This window comes from Puma concolor, chromosome B3, assembly GCF_028749965.1.
Source record: "Puma concolor isolate L17-30 chromosome B3, mPumCon1.1.hap2, whole genome shotgun sequence".
Lineage (NCBI taxonomy): Eukaryota > Metazoa > Chordata > Mammalia > Carnivora > Felidae > Puma > Puma concolor.
The window spans coordinates 118,421,380-118,439,818 of NC_141672.1; the positions used below are offsets into that span (position 1 = coordinate 118,421,380).

Genomic DNA, 18,439 nt, shown 5'->3' on the forward strand with positions numbered 1-18,439 from the left:
CCCTCCTTCCCTAGGGTGGGGGCCGGCCACTTGGGAGGCGGGGAGAAGGCTCCTGAACCGGCTGGGGGCTGGGGACTGGGGACTGGGTCTGGGGCCGGGGGCCAGGGCCAGAGCCGGGCCAGACCAGGCCAGGCCGCCGGGGTCGACGAGTTGGCGGCCTGTTGTGTAAGCCTCAGTCCTTGTTTTCCCCGGCCTGGCTCGTTGTGAAGCCGGACACATCCACCCTTGGACTAGATTCAAGAGGCTGCTGCTTTTCTCCATGCCCCTCTTGGATTTTCTGGATTTTTGAAAACCCAGTGGCCCAGGAGGAGGAGGAGGAAGGAGGAAGGAGCAGATCTACAGAGGAATGTGAGAGCCTCCCAAGGCCTGAGGAGCCAGAAGGAGCTGGGAGCCAGAGCTGCCCAGGGTTTCTGGAACGGTGGTTTCTGAGTGATTCTCTTCTATTTTAGAACATTGTTCCAGTGGAAAGTGTCAAGCGAATTCTTGCCCTCTCAGAGCTGATTTCTCCGAGTCACTTGACTTTTCTTCTGGGAGTGGGAGGAAGGAGAGACTCCCCGATCTGGGGTTGCCAAGGGAAGAGAGGAGGATTATGGACATGATCCCTCCCTGATCACAGGAGTGTGCTGGGAGACCTAATACTAATAGGGCAGTTAATGGGCAATGGGCATTGTTTTGAATAGTGGGAGGCTGGACAGCATCTGTGGGTGCTGAGACCCCAGCTTAGGTTGCTGACAGACTGAGTTGCTGTGACAGGCCTTGAGCTGCCCGTGCATTCTCAGCTCTGGGCAGGACCCTCTCCTCTTCCTTCTCTACCACGGGTCCAGCCATGGCACTGAAAGGCCGAGCCCTCTATGACTTCCGCAGCGAGAACAAAGAGGAAATCAGCATCCAGCAGGATGAGGACCTGGTCATCTTCAGTGAGACCTCGCTGGATGGCTGGCTGCAGGGCCAGAACAGCCGTGGTGAGACAGGGCTCTTCCCTGCCTCTTACGTAGAGATCATCCGTTCTGGTGCCAGCTCCAACCATGCCGACTATTCCAGCAGCCCAGGCTCTCTGGGCACCCAGGTGAGCTTGTATGACAGCTCCAGTGTGGCCAGTCCTTCCAGGAGTGGTGGTGGTGGTGGCTTCCTCTCGCACCAGGGCAGCTTCGAGGAAGACGATGATGATGACTGGGATGACTGGGACGATGGATGCACAGTGGTGGAGGAGCCTCGGGCCGGTGGGCTGGGCACCAACGGGCACCCCCCTCTCAACCTCTCCTACCCTGGTGCCTACCCCAGCCAGCACATGGCCTACCGGCCCAAGCCACCCCTGGAGCGACAGGACAGCCTGGCATCTGCCAAGCGTGGCAGTGTGGTGGGGCGTAACCTCAACCGTTTCTCGTGCTTCGTGCGCTCTGGGGTGGAGGCCTTTATCCTGGGTGATGTGCCCATGATGGCCAAGATCGCCGAGACATACTCCATTGAAATGGGCCCTCGTGGCCCCCAGTGGAAGGCCAACCCCCACCCGTTTGCCTGTTCAGTGGAGGACCCCACCAAACAGACCAAATTCAAGGGCATCAAAAGCTACATCTCCTACAAGCTCACACCTACCCACGCTGGCTCACCAGTCTACCGGCGCTACAAACACTTCGACTGGCTCTATAACCGCCTGCTGCACAAGTTCACTGTCATCTCCGTTCCCCACCTGCCAGAGAAGCAGGCCACAGGCCGCTTCGAGGAGGACTTTATTGAGAAGCGGAAACGTCGGCTCATCCTCTGGATGGACCACATGACAAGCCACCCCGTGCTGTCCCAGTATGAGGGCTTCCAGCATTTCCTCAGCTGCCTGGATGACAAGCAGTGGAAGATGGGCAAACGCAGGGCAGAGAAGGATGAGATGGTGGGTGCCAGCTTCCTGCTCACCTTCCAGATCCCCACAGAGCACCAGGACCTGCAGGATGTGGAGGACCGTGTGGACACCTTCAAGGCCTTCAGCAAGAAGATGGACGACAGTGTCCTGCAGCTCAGCACCGTAGCATCAGAGCTGGTGCGCAAGCACGTGGGGGGCTTCCGCAAGGAATTCCAGAAGCTGGGCAATGCCTTCCAGGCCATCAGTCATGCCTTCCAGTTGGACCCCCCCTTTAGCTCCGAGGCCCTCAACAGTGCTATTTCTCACACGGGCCGTACCTATGAAGCTGTGGGTGAGATGTTTGCTGAGCAGCCCAAGAACGACCTCTTCCAGATGCTCGACACGCTCTCTCTCTACCAGGGCCTGCTCTCCAACTTCCCTGACATCATCCACCTGCAGAAAGGTAAGAGCCAGAGTGGGCAAGAGACCCTTGCTAAGTCTGCGCTCTGCTGGGCACTGGGGATATGAGGATGGCCTAGAGGAATGGAGCAGCCCATCTAGTCTTTCTGTCTCATTCATTCATTCATTCATTCAACAGTGCATCAAGCATCTGCTGTGTGGCTAGGTGTAAGGAGATATTATTGTTCCTGGTCAGCTCTGGTTGCTGACCTCATGAAGCTCGCTGTTTACCTTTTGTTGTCCATTTGTTTGATCGTGCCTTCATTTTTTCTGTTTCTGTCTCATTTGCTCATCTGTCCATTTATGTGCCGAGCCCATCAAGGTATCAGGCTGAGTCTGGGAACGCGGAGATGACCGAGGCCCAGGCCTTGCCCTTGAGGAGCACACAGGCTTACGGGGGTCACAGACACAGATAACAAGAGCACAGAGTGGGGCCTGCCTTCCCGCTCCTCACAAGTTCCACTCCCTGCCCTTGCGGCTTCAGAGCCTGGCCTCCCTGCTGCATACCCTATCTGTGAGCTCCCTGTCTGTGTGCGGGAGGCCCCCTGTCCCCGCTTTGCAGATGAAGAAGCTGGTGTCCTAGAAGAGTGGTTGCACAGGGAGTCCCTGGCCCAGCTGAAACTGTCCCTTCCTCCTTCGCCTCCCCAGGGACACGTCCCTGTTGGCCAATTCCCAAGCCCAGCTGTGTTTTCAGTTCTCATGGCCCCCCTCTGTGGGGGAGGGACAGGATGGGCCTCTGTCTGTTAATGTTGGGCTGTCAAGGAACTGCCAGGGAAGTGACTCATCTCGGGTCACCTAGGGGCACCCGGGCTGGTCTAGGGGAGGAACAGGGGTCCAGGGCACTACCCACATGGCCCCTCTAACTCCTCCTTCCTGAGCCTGGATTCTCTTGCCTGAGCAGTGAGTTAGGGGCTGACCTGGCAGGTGGCTGAGTCCTGGGGACCACAGGCAGGGCAGATGTCAGGAGAGAGGTGTGGTCCTCCCCGGGGCTGCTTGGTAACTCAGGAAGAACGTCTGCAGGGCGTGGGGCTGGCTCCCTGGCCCCTAGGCCCTGAGGTCAGGCCTGGCTTGGTGCTGAGTTTTCCTCTGGGTGGGGCCAGGAGGCAGACCTCTGGACTGAGCCTGGGGGACAGCAAACACTAAGCTCTGCCTCAGTATCCAGGAGAGTCGGGAGTAAGCCAGCCCTGCTCTACTTTCCCGGGAGATTGACTTCTAGAACTTATCCAGCTCCTGGGCTCCTTTCTCCTCTCACTTTCTCTTCCTGCTTTCTATCTCTGCCCTTTTTCCTCACCTCTACATTCCTATCCTCCTCCCCTCTTCTATCAGCTTCAGGAGACATGTGGGGACTGTGACCTCCATCTGCTGTGTGCTCCTGGGAAGTGCCTTCCCCTCTCTGGGCCTTAGGTTGCTGATCTAGAAAACAAGGAAGGGTAGATCTAGTGAGCTCTCAGGCCTCCAAGGGGGTGAAGACAGGAGACTTCTGGGGAGGGTCTGGTTGAAAACAGAGTGATGCCTTAGAGCTGAGTCTGAGCTCTAGGGCTGGGACGTGGCTGGCAGGCTGGGGCCCAGTGGGGCAAGTGTTTCCCTGGGCGGAAGTGGAGCCACTCTCGCTGCTGTGCTACGGCCTGGGAAAGCTGGTTCAGCCAGCTCCTCGGATGGCATGTTTCTGTGTGGGCAGTGGCAGGGGAAAGCAGGGGCACAGTGATTAAATAGCTGCCCCTGTGCAGTTGCTGGGGACCTCGCCCTGGGCAGAGCTGGGGGGAGGAAGGCAATCCCATACCCAGCCAGAGTTCCCAGGCTTGTACTGAAGCAGGAAGAAGTAAAGCTGGATGGGCTTTTCTGATTCTGGGGCAGGGAGACAGAGCTGAGAGGGCTTCTACCTGAGGTCTTTCTGAGAGTGTGGGCCCAACAGGCCTCTGGGCTGGTGCATTCAACCTTAGGCAGAGGCTAACCCATCTTCTCTCACCCTGAGGACTCCTCCTCAATAGACCAAGCCCATTGGGCTTACTCTTCCTTCTTCTGGGCTTTGCGTTGCTACTCCTAGGCCTGTGGTCGGGCAAGTTAGGGAGAGAGACTTGGAATCTGGCTGAGACAGAATTGGGCAGGTTTGGGGGACCACAGCCTGATGGGGGGAGGAGGGGTTCCATGCTGGCAGTGTGGGTGGAACCCTTTCTCAGAGAAAGGAGCAGGAAAGTTGGGCCTTGGGTCCCTAGAATTCTACCTAGTCTGTCTGGACATCTGAAAGACGGCAAGAGTGTGGCAGAGGCCATGGAAGGAAACTGATGGGAGGCTCAGGTGGAATCAGGAGACCAGGATTTGGACAAATGTTGCCTCTGAGATGACCGTGAGAGCGTTATCTCCCCTCAGTGTCCACCTTAGTAAAATGGGTCATGGAGCCTGACTGGCACTGAGATGAAGCCCACCAGTCTGTCTGCCCACTGGCCCGGGCCCTGGAGCTCAGTCCAGGAGTCTCCTAAGAGGAGTAACCGTATAATTAACCATCTAAGCCAGGGAAGTTTTGGGGATGAAGGGGGCCCTAGTAATAGTTACCCTGGGATCTGGGATAAGGGGAAACAGTGACCGTCCAGGGCCCCTACCTGAGAGCCAGCCAGGGTAGGGCTATGTCCTAAGGCTCAGCACAAGCCAGGGAGGTTACAATAAGGTGGGATGATATGCAGAGCAGGAATTGGGGCCCAGGGGTGTCTGACTGCACAGCCCAGGCTGTTTCCCCTGTGCCTGACAGATGGGGTAAGGAGCTCCCCCAGGGATATGTGCATGAGCCAGAAGGGGAAGGATGAGGGAGGCTTGGGTGCTTTAGCACTGCTAACTCAGCTGGCATCCTTGCTGGGCCGGAAGCAGGCCCAGGGCTGCAGAACGTACGTGGAGGGACCATGGGACTCACAGGTTGGCCAAGGTAGAATGTCCCCTGCAGGACCAAGTGCTTGTCTGGGGGAAGAGTGGGTCCGAACCCTGTGTTCTGGGCCATCACCTAACCCTCTCTCTCCCTCCCCTCCTAGGCTTCCATAAATAAAGAGAATCATATTGCTACAAGCCCCCACCAGCTGATTGTCGCTGTCACTGAGAAGCAGTCCACACACGCTTGCGCATATTCTCTTGAGCTCTTATTCTGTCAGGTGCCATCCTAAGTGCTTTATACAGACGAGTTCAAGTTAAACCTCAACTATGCTATAGGGAAGGCACCATTATCCCATTTTTCCAAGAGTACTATACCACCAAGGGCAGTTGTCAGCAGCATCAGATCTGGTCTGGCCTGTCCCTTTTGACACCTGAGAAACCTCCAGCCCAGCAAGAGCAGTGGCTTGCTGGAGGTGACACAGCTGAGACTAGGACTCAGACCTCTTGTCCCTGACCTGGGTGGGGGCCGGGTAATTACCTCCGAGAGGTGGGGACAACATGGATTAAGGTAGGATCTTAGGAAATATGTCTGGGACCCTGGGGCTCTGAAGCTTCAGCCTCCTTTCCTGTTCATAGGATCCGGCCTGTAGGACACCTGCCAGGGCAGGAGGCTCCCCTGGGTCCTCAGCTCTCAGGTTGAGTCCTACATGGAATGTAGCAGGGATGCTAGACAGGCCTGAGCCCTGACTCCCAGCCTGTCTCTGGGGTACGTTAGTGTTAGCTGGTCCCGGCCCCAGATCTGAGTCACAGGGTGGAGAGGTGACAGAGAGCAGGGTGGGACCTCTGCCCCCCCCAACCCGCCCAGGCAGCTTTTGTCCCCCATCTTTGGCTCCCTGCCTGTCTGTGGATACCTAGCAGTTGCAGTAGATTTGTTTCTATTATTTGGGCCTCTGTCTCCTCATCAACAAAAGGAGCCTTTCTTTCCTCCAAGGCCAGAAAAGCCCTCTTGAATACAGGTCCACCCTTAGTGCACTGAGATTTTTTCAGGCAGGTGGAATCCAGGCTAGTTAGTGTCTCCTTTTCAGGTAGGATCCTTGTCGTTGTCTGGGGGCCCCACACAAATGGGGTGGCTGGGTATGAACCCTCTGCAGTAGAAGCAGTATCCACTGAGGAGGGGTATGTCTGGGCCAGGCATCCCCCGTGTGAGGGGCATGAAGGAGGCTGGGAGCCCCTAGGCAAGTCCTCCTGTCAGGGCCTCGGTTTCCTCTGTACAGTAGTGGGGTAGGGGTGGGGGTGGAGGGTGGGCAGCTGGCATCTAGGGCCTCCTTAGCTCTGAAGTCTCTTATCGGGTCCTCATCCTGGGCCTTGGGCTGAGCCCTCTTCTGCTGCCCAGGTCTGGCCGGCGGGGCTGGAACAGGAGGCGGGAGGTGGCTCAAGGAAGGTGGCAGAAGGACTGAGTGGGTTGGGAACTGGTGACTGCAGAGTTCTTCTGAGTGCTGTGTGAGCGGCCCTGGAGATTCTCCAGACTTGCGACTGTCTACCCCAGATGCCATTATTAGCCAGTTAGCCGTGCACTTGCTAACTAATATGCAACTACTTGCATAACTGCTTGTTAACTACTCCTTCTAAATCCTTCTGGAGTTATTTCCAGCATGTAGAGCCCTGGGCCTGACATACAGTGAATGACCAAAAAAAGGGATCTTGAATGCATCGGACGTCTTGAGTAAGAGTAAAAAGAGTACATCTTCAAGGCCCCCGGCATGCTGTTGGTGTGCCCTGGATGCTTTTGAAGTGCCCGGGGGTGTTCTCTCCTCTGTGCCAACCCTGCCCACAGCCTTACTCTTCTGCGCACAGTGGATTCCCTGCAGCCCCGCGAGGAGTTCGTGCCAGGCACAGGCGAACTGCCTCCTCCTCCCGGCACCTGTCCCCACTGCCTGTGATGCACAATTAGTCAAGTGCCTGTTAATTCAGAGCTGAAATTCATTCACCAACTGCTTGCTGATTCATTCAGATCTTCTAAATTGGATCCCCTGCCCAGGTTCATCCCCCGTCCCCCATCTGTCACCTGGTTATGACTAGGGCTTCCTCTGGTCCCTTTAGGCTGGTGTGGGGAGGGGCTGGGCCCGTTTGTGGGGAGACGCACACAAAAGAAAACTCCAGGTGGCCTGTGAGGTGCTGTTTTAGAGTCAATAGTGTGATGGGGGTGGGGAGAAGCCTGGAGAGGGGTCCAGAGGCATTCTGCCTTGGTACTGGGGGAGGCTCTGGTGTGGAGGTGGCCCCTGAGCCTGTTGGGGAGCCTTAAATTGTGTGTAGAGATCTAGCAGGTGGAGGTGCAAAGGTAGGAAAGAGCAGGGTGAGTTTGATGAACATGGGGCCAATTCCCAGAGGACCTCACAGCTAGGAGAATAGGCATGGGCTTTGATCTGTAAGCAGTGGGGGCCGGGGGGGGGGGTTTCTGGAGCTTTGAGTGCCCAGCTTGGCTGCTCTTCAGGTACCACAGAGAACCTCTCAGAGTCTGGGCCTGAGGTGGGAGCCCCTTAGGAGCCCCTTATAGTAGTTCAGTGAGGAACAGGTTGAATCAACTCAGCAGACATGTACCAAGTGGGCTCTCCCGTGGGCTAGGCTTTGTCCTGGGTGCCGGAGACATTGAGCTCACAGACCAGAGGAAGGCAGGCGGAGCAGCCACAGGGTGGTAAGAGCGGGGCAGATGAAAGCCCTGGGAATGCTGGGAAGTACCTAATGTGGTGGGGGGAAGGCTTCCTGGAGGAGGTGATGTCTGAGCTGATCAGGAGCCAGTGTGAGAGACGATGCTTCTGTTGGATAAAGACAGCCCTGTCCTGGAACAATGTACAGCCAGCAGGGCTGTGACAGTCTGGGTGTTGTGGGCTGTTGGCAGTGCCCCAGGTTTGGAGGGGAGTTGAGCTGGATGGAGGTGAGGGTTTGGGGAGGGTTTGTCCTGGTGGAGACACCAGGTGGAGGGTGGATAGCGCTCATGAGGGGGCTCACGGAGGGTATAGGGAGCAAATGGGGGAGACCAGAGCCCTAACTTCCCTTGTCCTCCTCCACTGTGCCCGTGCCAGGCGCCTTCGCCAAGGTGAAGGAGAGCCAACGCATGAGTGACGAGGGCCGCATGGCACAGGACGAGGCAGATGGCATTCGTAGGCGCTGCCGCGTGGTGGGCTTCGCCCTGCAGGCTGAAATGAACCACTTCCACCAGCGCCGTGAGCTCGACTTCAAGCACATGATGCAGAACTACCTGCGCCAGCAGATCCTCTTCTACCAGCGGGTAGGCCAGCAGCTGGAGAAGACGCTGCGCATGTATGACAACCTCTGATCATGTGTACCTGGCCCCCACCCTGCCCCCGGGCCTGGTCGCCGCAGCACACTCCGCTCTCTTGATCTCCCCACACCAGCAGTGGCTGGGAGGGGATGGGGTGGGCTTTGGAGGAGTCCTGGGTACCCCCGGGGAAGTCTCCCGGCCCTTAGAGGTAGGGGCACAGAAGGGGTGAGAGTGGGGTCAGGAAGCTTCTGGGCTGAGGTCTGGGCTGCTGGTCAGTTGCTTGAGGCCGGGCCACAGTCTTAGCCTCCCCTAGAACCTACAGTACTCGCTCACCTGGCTACCACCCCCTCGTTCATTCAGCAGGCACCAGGGCCTGCTGCAGCTCCGGGTCAGATGCTGGGCACCCGGGACTGCGACATGCCTGCCCTCAGGGAGTCCCCAGTAGAGGTAGGGTCAGACACAGAAACAGATGAGGGCAATGCAGAATGATTGATGGTAAATAAGGGGTTCCTGGGAGCTTAAAGAAAGAACCACTCATTCTGTTGGTCAGGAAAGGCTCCATAGAGTAGGTGATATTTGAGTAGTGTTTTGGAGAATGACAAAGACCTGCCAGACAGTAAATGGGGACAGTAGATGAGAGATGGCGGCGGGGGGGGGGGGGGAGACATTCAGAAGAGAGGAATAGCATGGGCAAGGGTGTGGAGGAATGAAAACACCCCCTCCTCCCACCTTTACTTTTCTCAAGTAAGCTTCGTGCCCCCTCGGTGGAGATTCTGGACTGTGTGATGGAGGGGAGGGATCTTCTTCCTCCTGTGTCCCTGTCCCTGCCTCACCTTGTCCCCTCTGGAGGAGCTGCGGGCCAACTCCCTCCTGTCTCCCCTCCACCTGCTGAGCCTCCATTACCCCTTGGCTAGGGGACCATGCAGCATCTTTACCCTGGGCTCAAGGTGCTGAGACAGGCCACTGACCCCAGGACGTTGGTGGCACCTTCCTGGAAAGGACACCCAGAAGTTACCAGATATTTGAGTTCACCAGCAATAGCTCTCCACATTCCGAGCAGGCTCGGGCCCCAGGCTTCCAGGGTCCTCAGACCCAGTGACTCCCGGAACCCTTCCTGTGGCACAGAGGGAAGGCCAAGGGGAAAAAGATGGGCTGGCTTGCCCACTGCCCCAGAAGCCCTGGGCCCGCACGCCCACGGCCAGCCTCACTGTGATGTCAGCCCCAGCTCCCTCCCTGGCCAGGTTGTGCTGTCTCCCACCCGTGTTTACATCCTCCAGGGGGCTATTCCTTCCCCCTAGGCCTGGGCATGGGCCAGCTGTGGGTTGGGGGAACTGATAGGTGCCACTGCTGGCCCCCCCTTGGGAGGTCATGGCCACTCCTGGCTCCTGCTGCTTGAATCTTTTTTCTTTCTCGTTTTCTTGATAAACCTTTTGCAATTAAGATAACAAAAGCATGGCTTTTTTGTTTGGATCCTGCAGGGATTGAGTGTGGGGGAAGGATGGAACCCTAAGTTTCCCTGGGAGCTATTGGATTATAAGGTTATGTTGGGCGCAAAACCTCTAAAATTTGGGGGAGGACTGTGCTGGTGGCAGGTGCTGGCTGGGGAGCTAGAGGTGGCCATGGGCCCCAGCCGGACTCACACCCCTCCCAGACCTCACTCTCCTCATCTCTCAAATGGGTGGAGTCCTGCTAGGGTTTGGCTGTGCTCTGTGATTTCAGACTGAGGGTTGCCCGAGGAAGGGATAGGAGGCCATGCCCCACACAATCTAATTGTTCCTCTCCCCAGGGAGGCATGCTCCAGCTTTGCCCTCAGGAAAGCCCTGGTCCAGGAGAGGTGGGAGGGGACTCAGAAATTGTGTCCTTCCCCAAAGAGTCCCGGGTGTCCAGGCCGGGGGTGGCTTCCATGCTGGAAACCAAGGAGGTCCTCCCCAGCGGGGCCCTCAGCGGTGTCCCAGTCAGTATGAGCAGGAATCAATGGGAAGGAGGGCAAGGGGGACTCGGTGGAGGGAGGGCTGGTAGGTTCGGGGCCTCAAGGGAGGCTTTGGCCAGGCCAGGGGCCCAGGGAGCTTGTGGCAGTGAGAGGGGGGTAAGGAATGGCCAGTGCAGTGGGGAAAGGGCAGCAAAAGCTCTCCGTTCAGGGCAGAGCACCCTCTGGCCCTAGGTCAAAATTAGGTCAGATTTGGGACTTTCTGTGGAATTTTCCCCTCCCTCCTCCCTGCCCTCCTTCCTTCATTTTCCAACCCACCCAAGGACCTTCCCGCCCTCAACCTCTTCCCAGCTTTGACCTCCAAGCAGCCTTCTGTAGAGGGAACTCTGACCACAATGGGGGAGTCTCCTTACTGAGGCCAGTCTGGGTAGGAGTGGTGGGAATTCCTTTCTTAACCCACAGTGCCTGGAAAGTCCCCTGTTTGTGCTTCCTGCCCTGGGAATAGCACGACCCTCTTGTGTCCCTTTCTTTAGAGGGGGAGCCACCTCCCATGCCTCCCAGCCTTAGGGTGAGGGAAGCAGTCTGACATTTTTCTCAGGAGGGGCTTGGACCTAGGAGGAGAGTCCAAATGTGAAGTCTTGGGACTGGCCAGGTCTATGCTGTAGGCATCCTGAGATCTCTAGGCTGGGGCAGGCCAATGTATAGTGGGGAGTGAGGATGTCACAGCCATTCTCTCTGTTTCTTTATGTCTCTGTGTAGCTTGAGGTATTGGGGGTGGGGTGTGTGTGTGTGTGTGTGGCGGGTGGAATTTGAGATGGATTTGGGCTGACTGGAGCCCTTTCAACAGGGCCCTGGGGGACCGGTAGGGGGGGTGGGGGAGCATCCTGGTGGTGGCAGAGGCTGCTGGCTGGCCTCGGTCACATGCCAGGCAGATGTTCCAGACTGAGCTGGGCCCAACTGCCTCCAATTCCCTCCCTCACTTTGCTCTGAGGGGGTTGGAGAACAAGGCCCCTCTTTCTGCCCTGGGCAGCTATCAGGACCTGGGGTGGGGGTGATGAGCCCTGATCCCTGGTCTTGGCCCAGCCCAGGAAAGGAGTTTGCTTTGTGGCCACATGTGGGGGTTGGGGATGGAGGCAGCCCTCAGATCCTGTATCCTGGCTCCCAGACACACCGGAAGGCCATGAACTGCTATGCCACGGCAGTGCCACAACTGGAGCAGAGCCAAGCCTGCGTGAGGCAGGCCGACAGGTAGTTCCGGATCCAGCTGAGCACCCCTCCTCCTTCCCGTGGCACTGCCATGTAGCCAGCCACATGTCCACGTGGTCGCAGGTATAGTCGCCTAACCCAAAGCAGGTGCAGCCACGTGCAGCCACATACCCTGCCCATAAGCATGTAGGCTTCCCCTGGCCATATGTACACGTACGCAGTCATGTGCTCACAGTTTCACTCCCAGCCACAGTGCCACACGCTGTCACACATTCACAGCCACATCCACACGTGGCCACATCCACACACATGCCATAATCCCTTCACATAGCCATACCCCATCCTCACTCACGGTCACACCGCCGTCCTACCCTCGCAGAGCGACACGCGCAGGTACTCAGACGCACGGCCCCAAGTTGCACACGCTCATAGCAAAGGTGTCACACAGGTAGCTGCTTCTAGACTGCACCTGCACCCCCTGCTGGGAGAGCCAGTGGCATCACCCATTGTACAGACAGGGATCTTGAGGTCTAGCGAGCGGCTGGCCGTGTCACCCACGGGGGGCCAGAATGTATTCAAGGGCCTGAGCTTAGCTCCCAGTAGCCCTGCGGCCAAGTCCCCAGGGCCAGTCCCTACTGCCTCCATTACCCGCTGGGTGAACCCACCCAACAAAGCTCCAGGCATCTCCTATCTCTCCAGCCAGAGCTGAGGCTGCAGCGTCCATATGAGCAAGAGCCAGGATGCGGTGGGCAGGGCCCAGGCCTGGGCGGGAGAAACATTCCTGCACCATCTCCTCCCCAAGCCTGCGAAGACTGGGCCCGCCCTGCCTGCCTGCCCGCTGACTCAGGCCTCCTGGAGCCAAGTCTGCTTGTCCCCAGCCCCCCACCAACCTGCTTCCCTACCAGCTCAGCTCCAGCGCGCCTCTGACGGCTGGGGTAGGAGACCATGAGCCCTGGCCAAAAGACCATGGGGAGAACTAAAATTTACCTCCCCCAGACATAGCTCAGAAGGGCTGATTGTGAAACCCAGTCCCAGGGTTCAGGATAGTTTAACACAAAGCCTTTTTCCTTTGGCTTGGTTTTTTGTTAGTCAAACCCTAGTGCAGTCCAGGCTGTTTAGAAAACAGAGTCTCCCATGGCTGTGGCCTCCTTGGTCCTCACAGCAGCCCTGGGAGGCGACATTATTCCATTTCACAGATGAAGGGACTGAGGCCTGGCCGGAGGGAGGATGGGGCCGGGCTGGGATCACACCCTGAGACCAAGGTGGAGCTGGACTCGAACCCAGCTCTCCAACTTCGTTCCTCAACGTCTTGACTGACTCACTTAGTTCTGAGGGAAAAGGAGCTAGCAGAGCTCCGCTCCACTGGTGAAAGAATGGGATCTGGCAGACCCAACTGCTGACATGTGATAGGGGCTTGTGGGTAGTGTGAGTCCTGCCAGCCCTCAGGGACGAAGAGGCTACAGTGGCCCTGCACGGTGGCCATGGCATTGACCCAGGACCTCCATTTACAGATGAACGTGTGTGAGGAGCATCACTTCATTTCTCTGCAACTGATTGGAATTTCTTTTCTTTTCTTTAAAAAACATTTTTTTTAATGTTTATTTTTGAGAGAGAGAGAGAGAGAGAGAGTGAGTGCAAGTGGGGGAGGGGGCAGAGAGAGAGAGAGATACACACACAGAATCCAAAGCAGGTTCCAGGCTCTGAGCTGTCAGCACAGAGCCTGATGCTGGGCTCAGACTCCTGAACCAAGAGATCATGACCTGAGCCGAAGTCAGACACTTAACTGACTCAGCCACCCACAGGTGCCCCCAGAATTTCTTTTTTTGTTTTCTCTTTCCCTCACATGATAGAAAAGGAATCTCAAGTCAGTTTGGGGACCCCTCCTTTCTGCTGGGATGCATATAAGTTTTGGGGAATGGCACTTTTCAAGACATGGGCAGGCCTCTGGCACTTTGAATTTTAGAGGCTGAATCCCACACCCTATCACACACATGAAAATTTGCCTGTGTTCCACATTAAAGGTCATTCATTTCTACTTCTTTCAGTTGGGTTCAGTTTGTTACTTGGCAATGTCTTCTTGTCTTATAGGAATAACTGTATTAATTTTGATTTTGTCTTTTTGTGTCCTGCTTTTTTTTTTTTTTTTTTCCCTGCAAACGCTGTTGTGGGTTCTTGCAGACTCTCCTGGACCATGGCACTGGGCCTGTGGTGCCCACCGTGGTCCTAGATTAGCATCGGACCCTCTGGTCATCTCCTCCACCCACCCTCTGTCTTCCCACCTTGTCCTTTGATCCCCATCAGGAGGCCTCTGTGGGTCTGGCCTTTGGTCTGTTTTGAGCACGCAGAGCTCCCTCAATCATCCTTATACCTGTGGACCTCAAGGAACCTCAGGGGGCTGCAAAAGTCCCTTCTGTGGCCTGTGGTCCCCTTTGAGGCTCATGGTCAGCATTCCACACCCCCCACTGTGCACTCAAGCACAAGAAGCTTTGGGAGGCTCTACAGATCCTATGCAACCCTTTGTCATCTGAGGTCTGGCTGCCTCCTTGGGGCTCTACCTGGGAAGAGGTCCAAGCCCCTGCTGCTCCTGGGTCTCCCAGCTTCTGGGGCTTCTACCCTCCCCCAGCTCAGGCAGCACCGTGGACACTGGATGGACATATTTTGCAACCACCCTGCATGCAAGAGATTATCAACATCATTTTACAGACCAGGAAATGGGGCCCAGTGAGGGAGGTGCTGGAATAGCCGAGCTGGTGTGAGATGGTAGCCAGGTCTGGGCAAACTGTGCTGGGAAGCCAACGATTGGTGCCTGAGGGAGGAGTTAGCCTCCTGGAGGCATCTGGGGCCTCCTCTGGGCTGACCTGATCCCCCTGGCTGCTATTTTGTCAGGAGTACAACAGGCGGGAGTAGTGTGAAGCTCCACTCCACAGCCCTGCTGCCCCCAGATAGCTACAAGTCCCCTGTTTCCTTTCCCTCCACCAGCCAGAGACAGGACCCTGGTATTGGGTGAGCGGCTGAGCCCTAGAGCAAATCCTACCCTTCACGTCCTTATTCGAGGGATGTTTCTTAATTGCTTCCTGCTTCCATTTCTCTATACCAGGAGTTGCAGATGGCTGTTAGGATTACATGAGCAAAACGCATCAGCTGGACAGTGCCTGCACATAGCAAGTGTCCAGTAAGGAGGGGCTGGGATGACCAGCCTCTGAGGAGAGCCTTGAGGGGACCTAGAGAGAGGCTGGGCCAAGAATATTGTTACCTGACTTCATAAGTGAGAGAACTGAGCGAGCCCTCTAAGGCCACACAGTAGGTAGATGGCAGGGCTGGGCCTGGGACTAGGCCCCTGACCACCTCCAGACCTTGAGCCTTGCCCCATGTTGCCACCACGTCTTCACGGGGAGCAGTCTCCTTGGGGCTGGCTGACTGTCGTGGTATTTGTCAGTCCAGGGCAGGAGGAGTTCACTGGGCTGTTCGTTGGTTGTCACATACATCATCACACACAAGAGAGCATGGCCCAAGAGTTAAGAGATGCAGGCTCATGTCAGGCCTTCCTTGGATGGATTCATCGGGCAATCTCAGGCAGGGTCACGGCTCGGTCTCAGTTTTCCTCAACGGATGTTAACAGTTGTCACAGTTACACGGGGCACGACTTCACGAGTGCGGGCATTGTCACTGCTCTAGGTGTGCTGTGTCCTTGAAGCCACACGGGCCAGCAAGGCAAGGGTGGGGCCAAGTGCCCAACAGCTAACACTGAATGGCTGCTGTGTGCTGCTAGGTGCTGGGCATCGGGCTAAGTGGCTCCCATGAGTTATCTAATTCCCCACAACTGTCTGGAAGGTGAGAATGATTGCCAACATTCCCAGCAGACGGAGGCTCAGAGGCATGGAGTCACCTGTGTGAGGTCGTACAGCTGCTCACGGCATCGCGTTGAGGCTGAAGTCTGCCTGGGCCACACTGTGCCCTTCCAAGGTGGGCAGGCTGGGGGCAGCTGTCCTGCTGGAGAGTGAATGCACTAGTGCTGGGAACGGAGGGGAGCGGGGAGATGGGCGGTAAGTGGCAGGCACTGGGTGTTGGTGGCTGTGTGCCTTCAAGTTAGCAGGTGGAAAGGCAGAGGGCTTGGCCCACAGAGCGCACAGAGCAAATATTTGTTGACTGATAGTTTTCTGTAGGGCCTCCGGCTGGAGAAGGATCTGGCCACAGAGAGTGGGCTGGGCAGATGAAGCCAGGGATAGGGAGCTGGGGGTCGGGGACAAGACTCAGGTGTCTGGGAAGGAACTGAGTCAGGAGCCTCTTTGCTTGAGGGGCCAGTATGGCGGGTGAGAGTTGGTAGGGAAATGTCAGGACTGGGTCTTGTGAGTGCCAAGGCTGAGCCGGAGAGTGGGGGGGCCCAGGCCCTGGGGCTTTTATGTGGGGTGGGGGGGGGCAGGCAGAGGAGGGGGATGGGGTCTGCGCCTGCACCCGCTATCCCAGGCTGTGTGCATCCACCTGTGTGGTCACCGAGTGCCTGTCAGCATGTGCGCCTGTGCTTGCGTGTGGGTCCCCATGGTGACACCCGTGCCCGTAGTCATTCGGCCACATGTGCTTTTCCCCATGCTCCCCAGCCTGGAAGAGCAACACCTCTCAACCTGAAGCTCAGGCCCAGACTTGCAATTGGGCTTAACTTCTCTCTTTCACTCACATTCCACATCCATCCACGAGCAAAGCCTTGTGAGCTCCTCCAAAGAGATCCCGAATCTGACCTGTGTCACCATCTTACTGGCCAATCCACCATGATGCCCGCCTGGATCACTGTGGTAGCACATCACTGTGGTAGCCTCCAAGCTGTTCTGCCTTCTCTACCTTTTTCCATCCTCCTGATGGTCCAGTAGGAGTCAGAGCCATCTCTTAAGACCATATTCTAAATCAAATCATGTCCGACCCTGCTTTCAACCTCCAGGGCTTCCTGCCATTCTTAAGTAAGCCAGATTCCAGATTGCTACCACAGCCCACAAGGTCCCTTTCTGATGGAACCTTGGACACCTGTCCCTTTGGCCACATAACTCCAGACCCACTGTACTCTTATTCCTCACCTAAGCCCAGAATGCTTACGCCTCAGGGCCTTTGCATTTGCTGGTCCCCTCTGTCTGGAATGGTCTTCCTCCCAGATGTTTGTGTGGTTTGAACCTCAGTTAATTCGAGTCGTTGCTTCAAATGTTACCTCTTTGGAGAAACCATCTCTGACCATCTAGTAAAGAGTCTTCCTAGTCCTAGCGCTCTGTCCCCTTGCCCTGCCTTACTGTTCTTTGTTTTACTTATTATCAATTGGCAATTGTATGCATTTGTGTTTCAAGTGTATACAAAAATAGAGAAACTAATATGATGGATCCCAATGTGCCCATACCATACCCTTAGCAATTACCAACCCTGGGCCAGTATTTTACTCCCCCACATCCCTTGCTTCCAGCAAACACCAGACATCACAAATTCTCATCTGCAAATAAATACTTCTGTGCAAAGTTAGATTTTAAAGATATCTGTTTGTTAGAAGGCAACCTTCGGGGGAGCTGGTGTTTGTCTTGTTCACTGCTGTATCCCCAGTGCCCAGGATGGTGCTCAACTCACAGCAGGTGACTTGGGATGTCTGCAGGGCTATGCCTCAGAACCCCCTTGTGTGGTTTCTGGTTTGCACAGGTCAACCGCTGTCAACTGAGTGCGTCTGCACGTGCCTATGTACACTGATGCATGGGGCAGTCCTGTGAATATGTGTGTGTGTGCACGTGTGTGTGTTGCAGTGGCTGGTGGCCAAAAGCATGCTTCCTCCCTGACATCATCTCCACATACCACCCCCCTTGCCCCCCAGGATCCAGGGACTTGCTCTGGGGAGTATTTCCCTCTTTCTCAGCAAGGCATGGCATAAGAAAGGGTGGGAGGGATGCATGCACCAGTCCCTGCTCATTCCTCTGGAGGGCTGGGTTTGAGGCCAGTGTGGCCTGGGGAGCCCCGCATCCTCCTCTGGCTGGTAGGGGGCTGTGCCATCCCAGGCGGTAGAATAGGCAGCCTCCTCCCTCCTGGGCACTGAAGCCCAGCCCAGTTGGGCTGGCATCAGCTGGGCAGGGGTGGGGTAGGTATGTATGAAGGGTGGTGGTATCCCAACCTGGCTGACTCCTGAGGCTCCTAGGGTGACCCCTGGGTAGTTGGGCAACTGAGCTCACTCACCTGGGTGAGAGTTCTGGCCCAGGGGCTCAGCAGTCACCCAACCCCCACCCCGGTTCTGCATCTTAAAGGGTTGGCCCTGGCAGGAGGGCAGTGTGGAAGGACATGCTTCCAGCCCAGTACCAGGTTTACTCAGGGCAGCTACTCCCTATCAGACTGTGAATTGCACGGGAGCTTCTCTCAGCCTGATCCCCAGAGCCCCTGTCTGCCCCAGGGCCAGTCTCCTGTCCCTCTGGCTCTACACCATCTTGCCCTCCCCCCATCCCTGCCCCCTGCTGTCCCCCGCCCACCCCGTCTTGTTTTGCTTTAAGCTTGGCTCTCCCTGTTCTTCAGGGCACAGCCCAGGCTCCCCCCCTTCAGGAAGGCCCTGTGTTCTGGCCCTCCCTGGGCCCACCAGGCCCATCCTCCCTCCAGCCCTGCCCTCCTCCACCGCCCTCCTCCACTGGACAGGGAGGTTCAAGTGGGACTCCTCCCTCTTGGGTCCAAGGGGTCAAGCCTCCTCCAACTTCTTCCAGATCAATGGGGTGGGGTGGAGGAAGGGAGGTCAGAGTGGCCTGTACTGAGAACTTGACCCCTTGCTGCACACCTCACTCTCCTTACCAAAGTCCAGCAAAGGAGAATGCCTTGATGTCCCTCTTTTCCAAATGGGGAATGCATTTGGCCTTCCAGGACTGAGCATTTGTTTAGCACTTAC

At 56.6% G+C, this 18,439-nt stretch overlaps 1 protein-coding gene across 2 annotated transcripts; it reads left to right on the plus strand.

Annotated features, from left to right (window-relative positions):
* Window positions 1-4: 4 nt before the first annotated feature.
* On the plus strand, window positions 5-13,594 carry SNX33 (sorting nexin 33). Of its 2 annotated transcripts, none has more exons than XM_025919695.2 (2): window positions 5-2,294; window positions 8,227-13,594. In XM_025919695.2, the coding sequence occupies exons 1-2, from the start codon at window positions 827-829 to the stop codon at window positions 8,478-8,480; spliced, it is 1,722 nt and encodes a 573-aa protein (XP_025775480.2). In that variant the 5' UTR covers window positions 5-826; the 3' UTR covers window positions 8,481-13,594. The 2 variants fall into 2 exon arrangements, with proteins under 2 accessions (XP_025775480.2, XP_086567385.1); XM_086711259.1 differs by lacking the exon at window positions 8,227-13,594 and adding an exon at window positions 5,308-5,348.
* The last annotated feature ends 4,845 nt before the right edge of the window (window positions 13,595-18,439 follow it).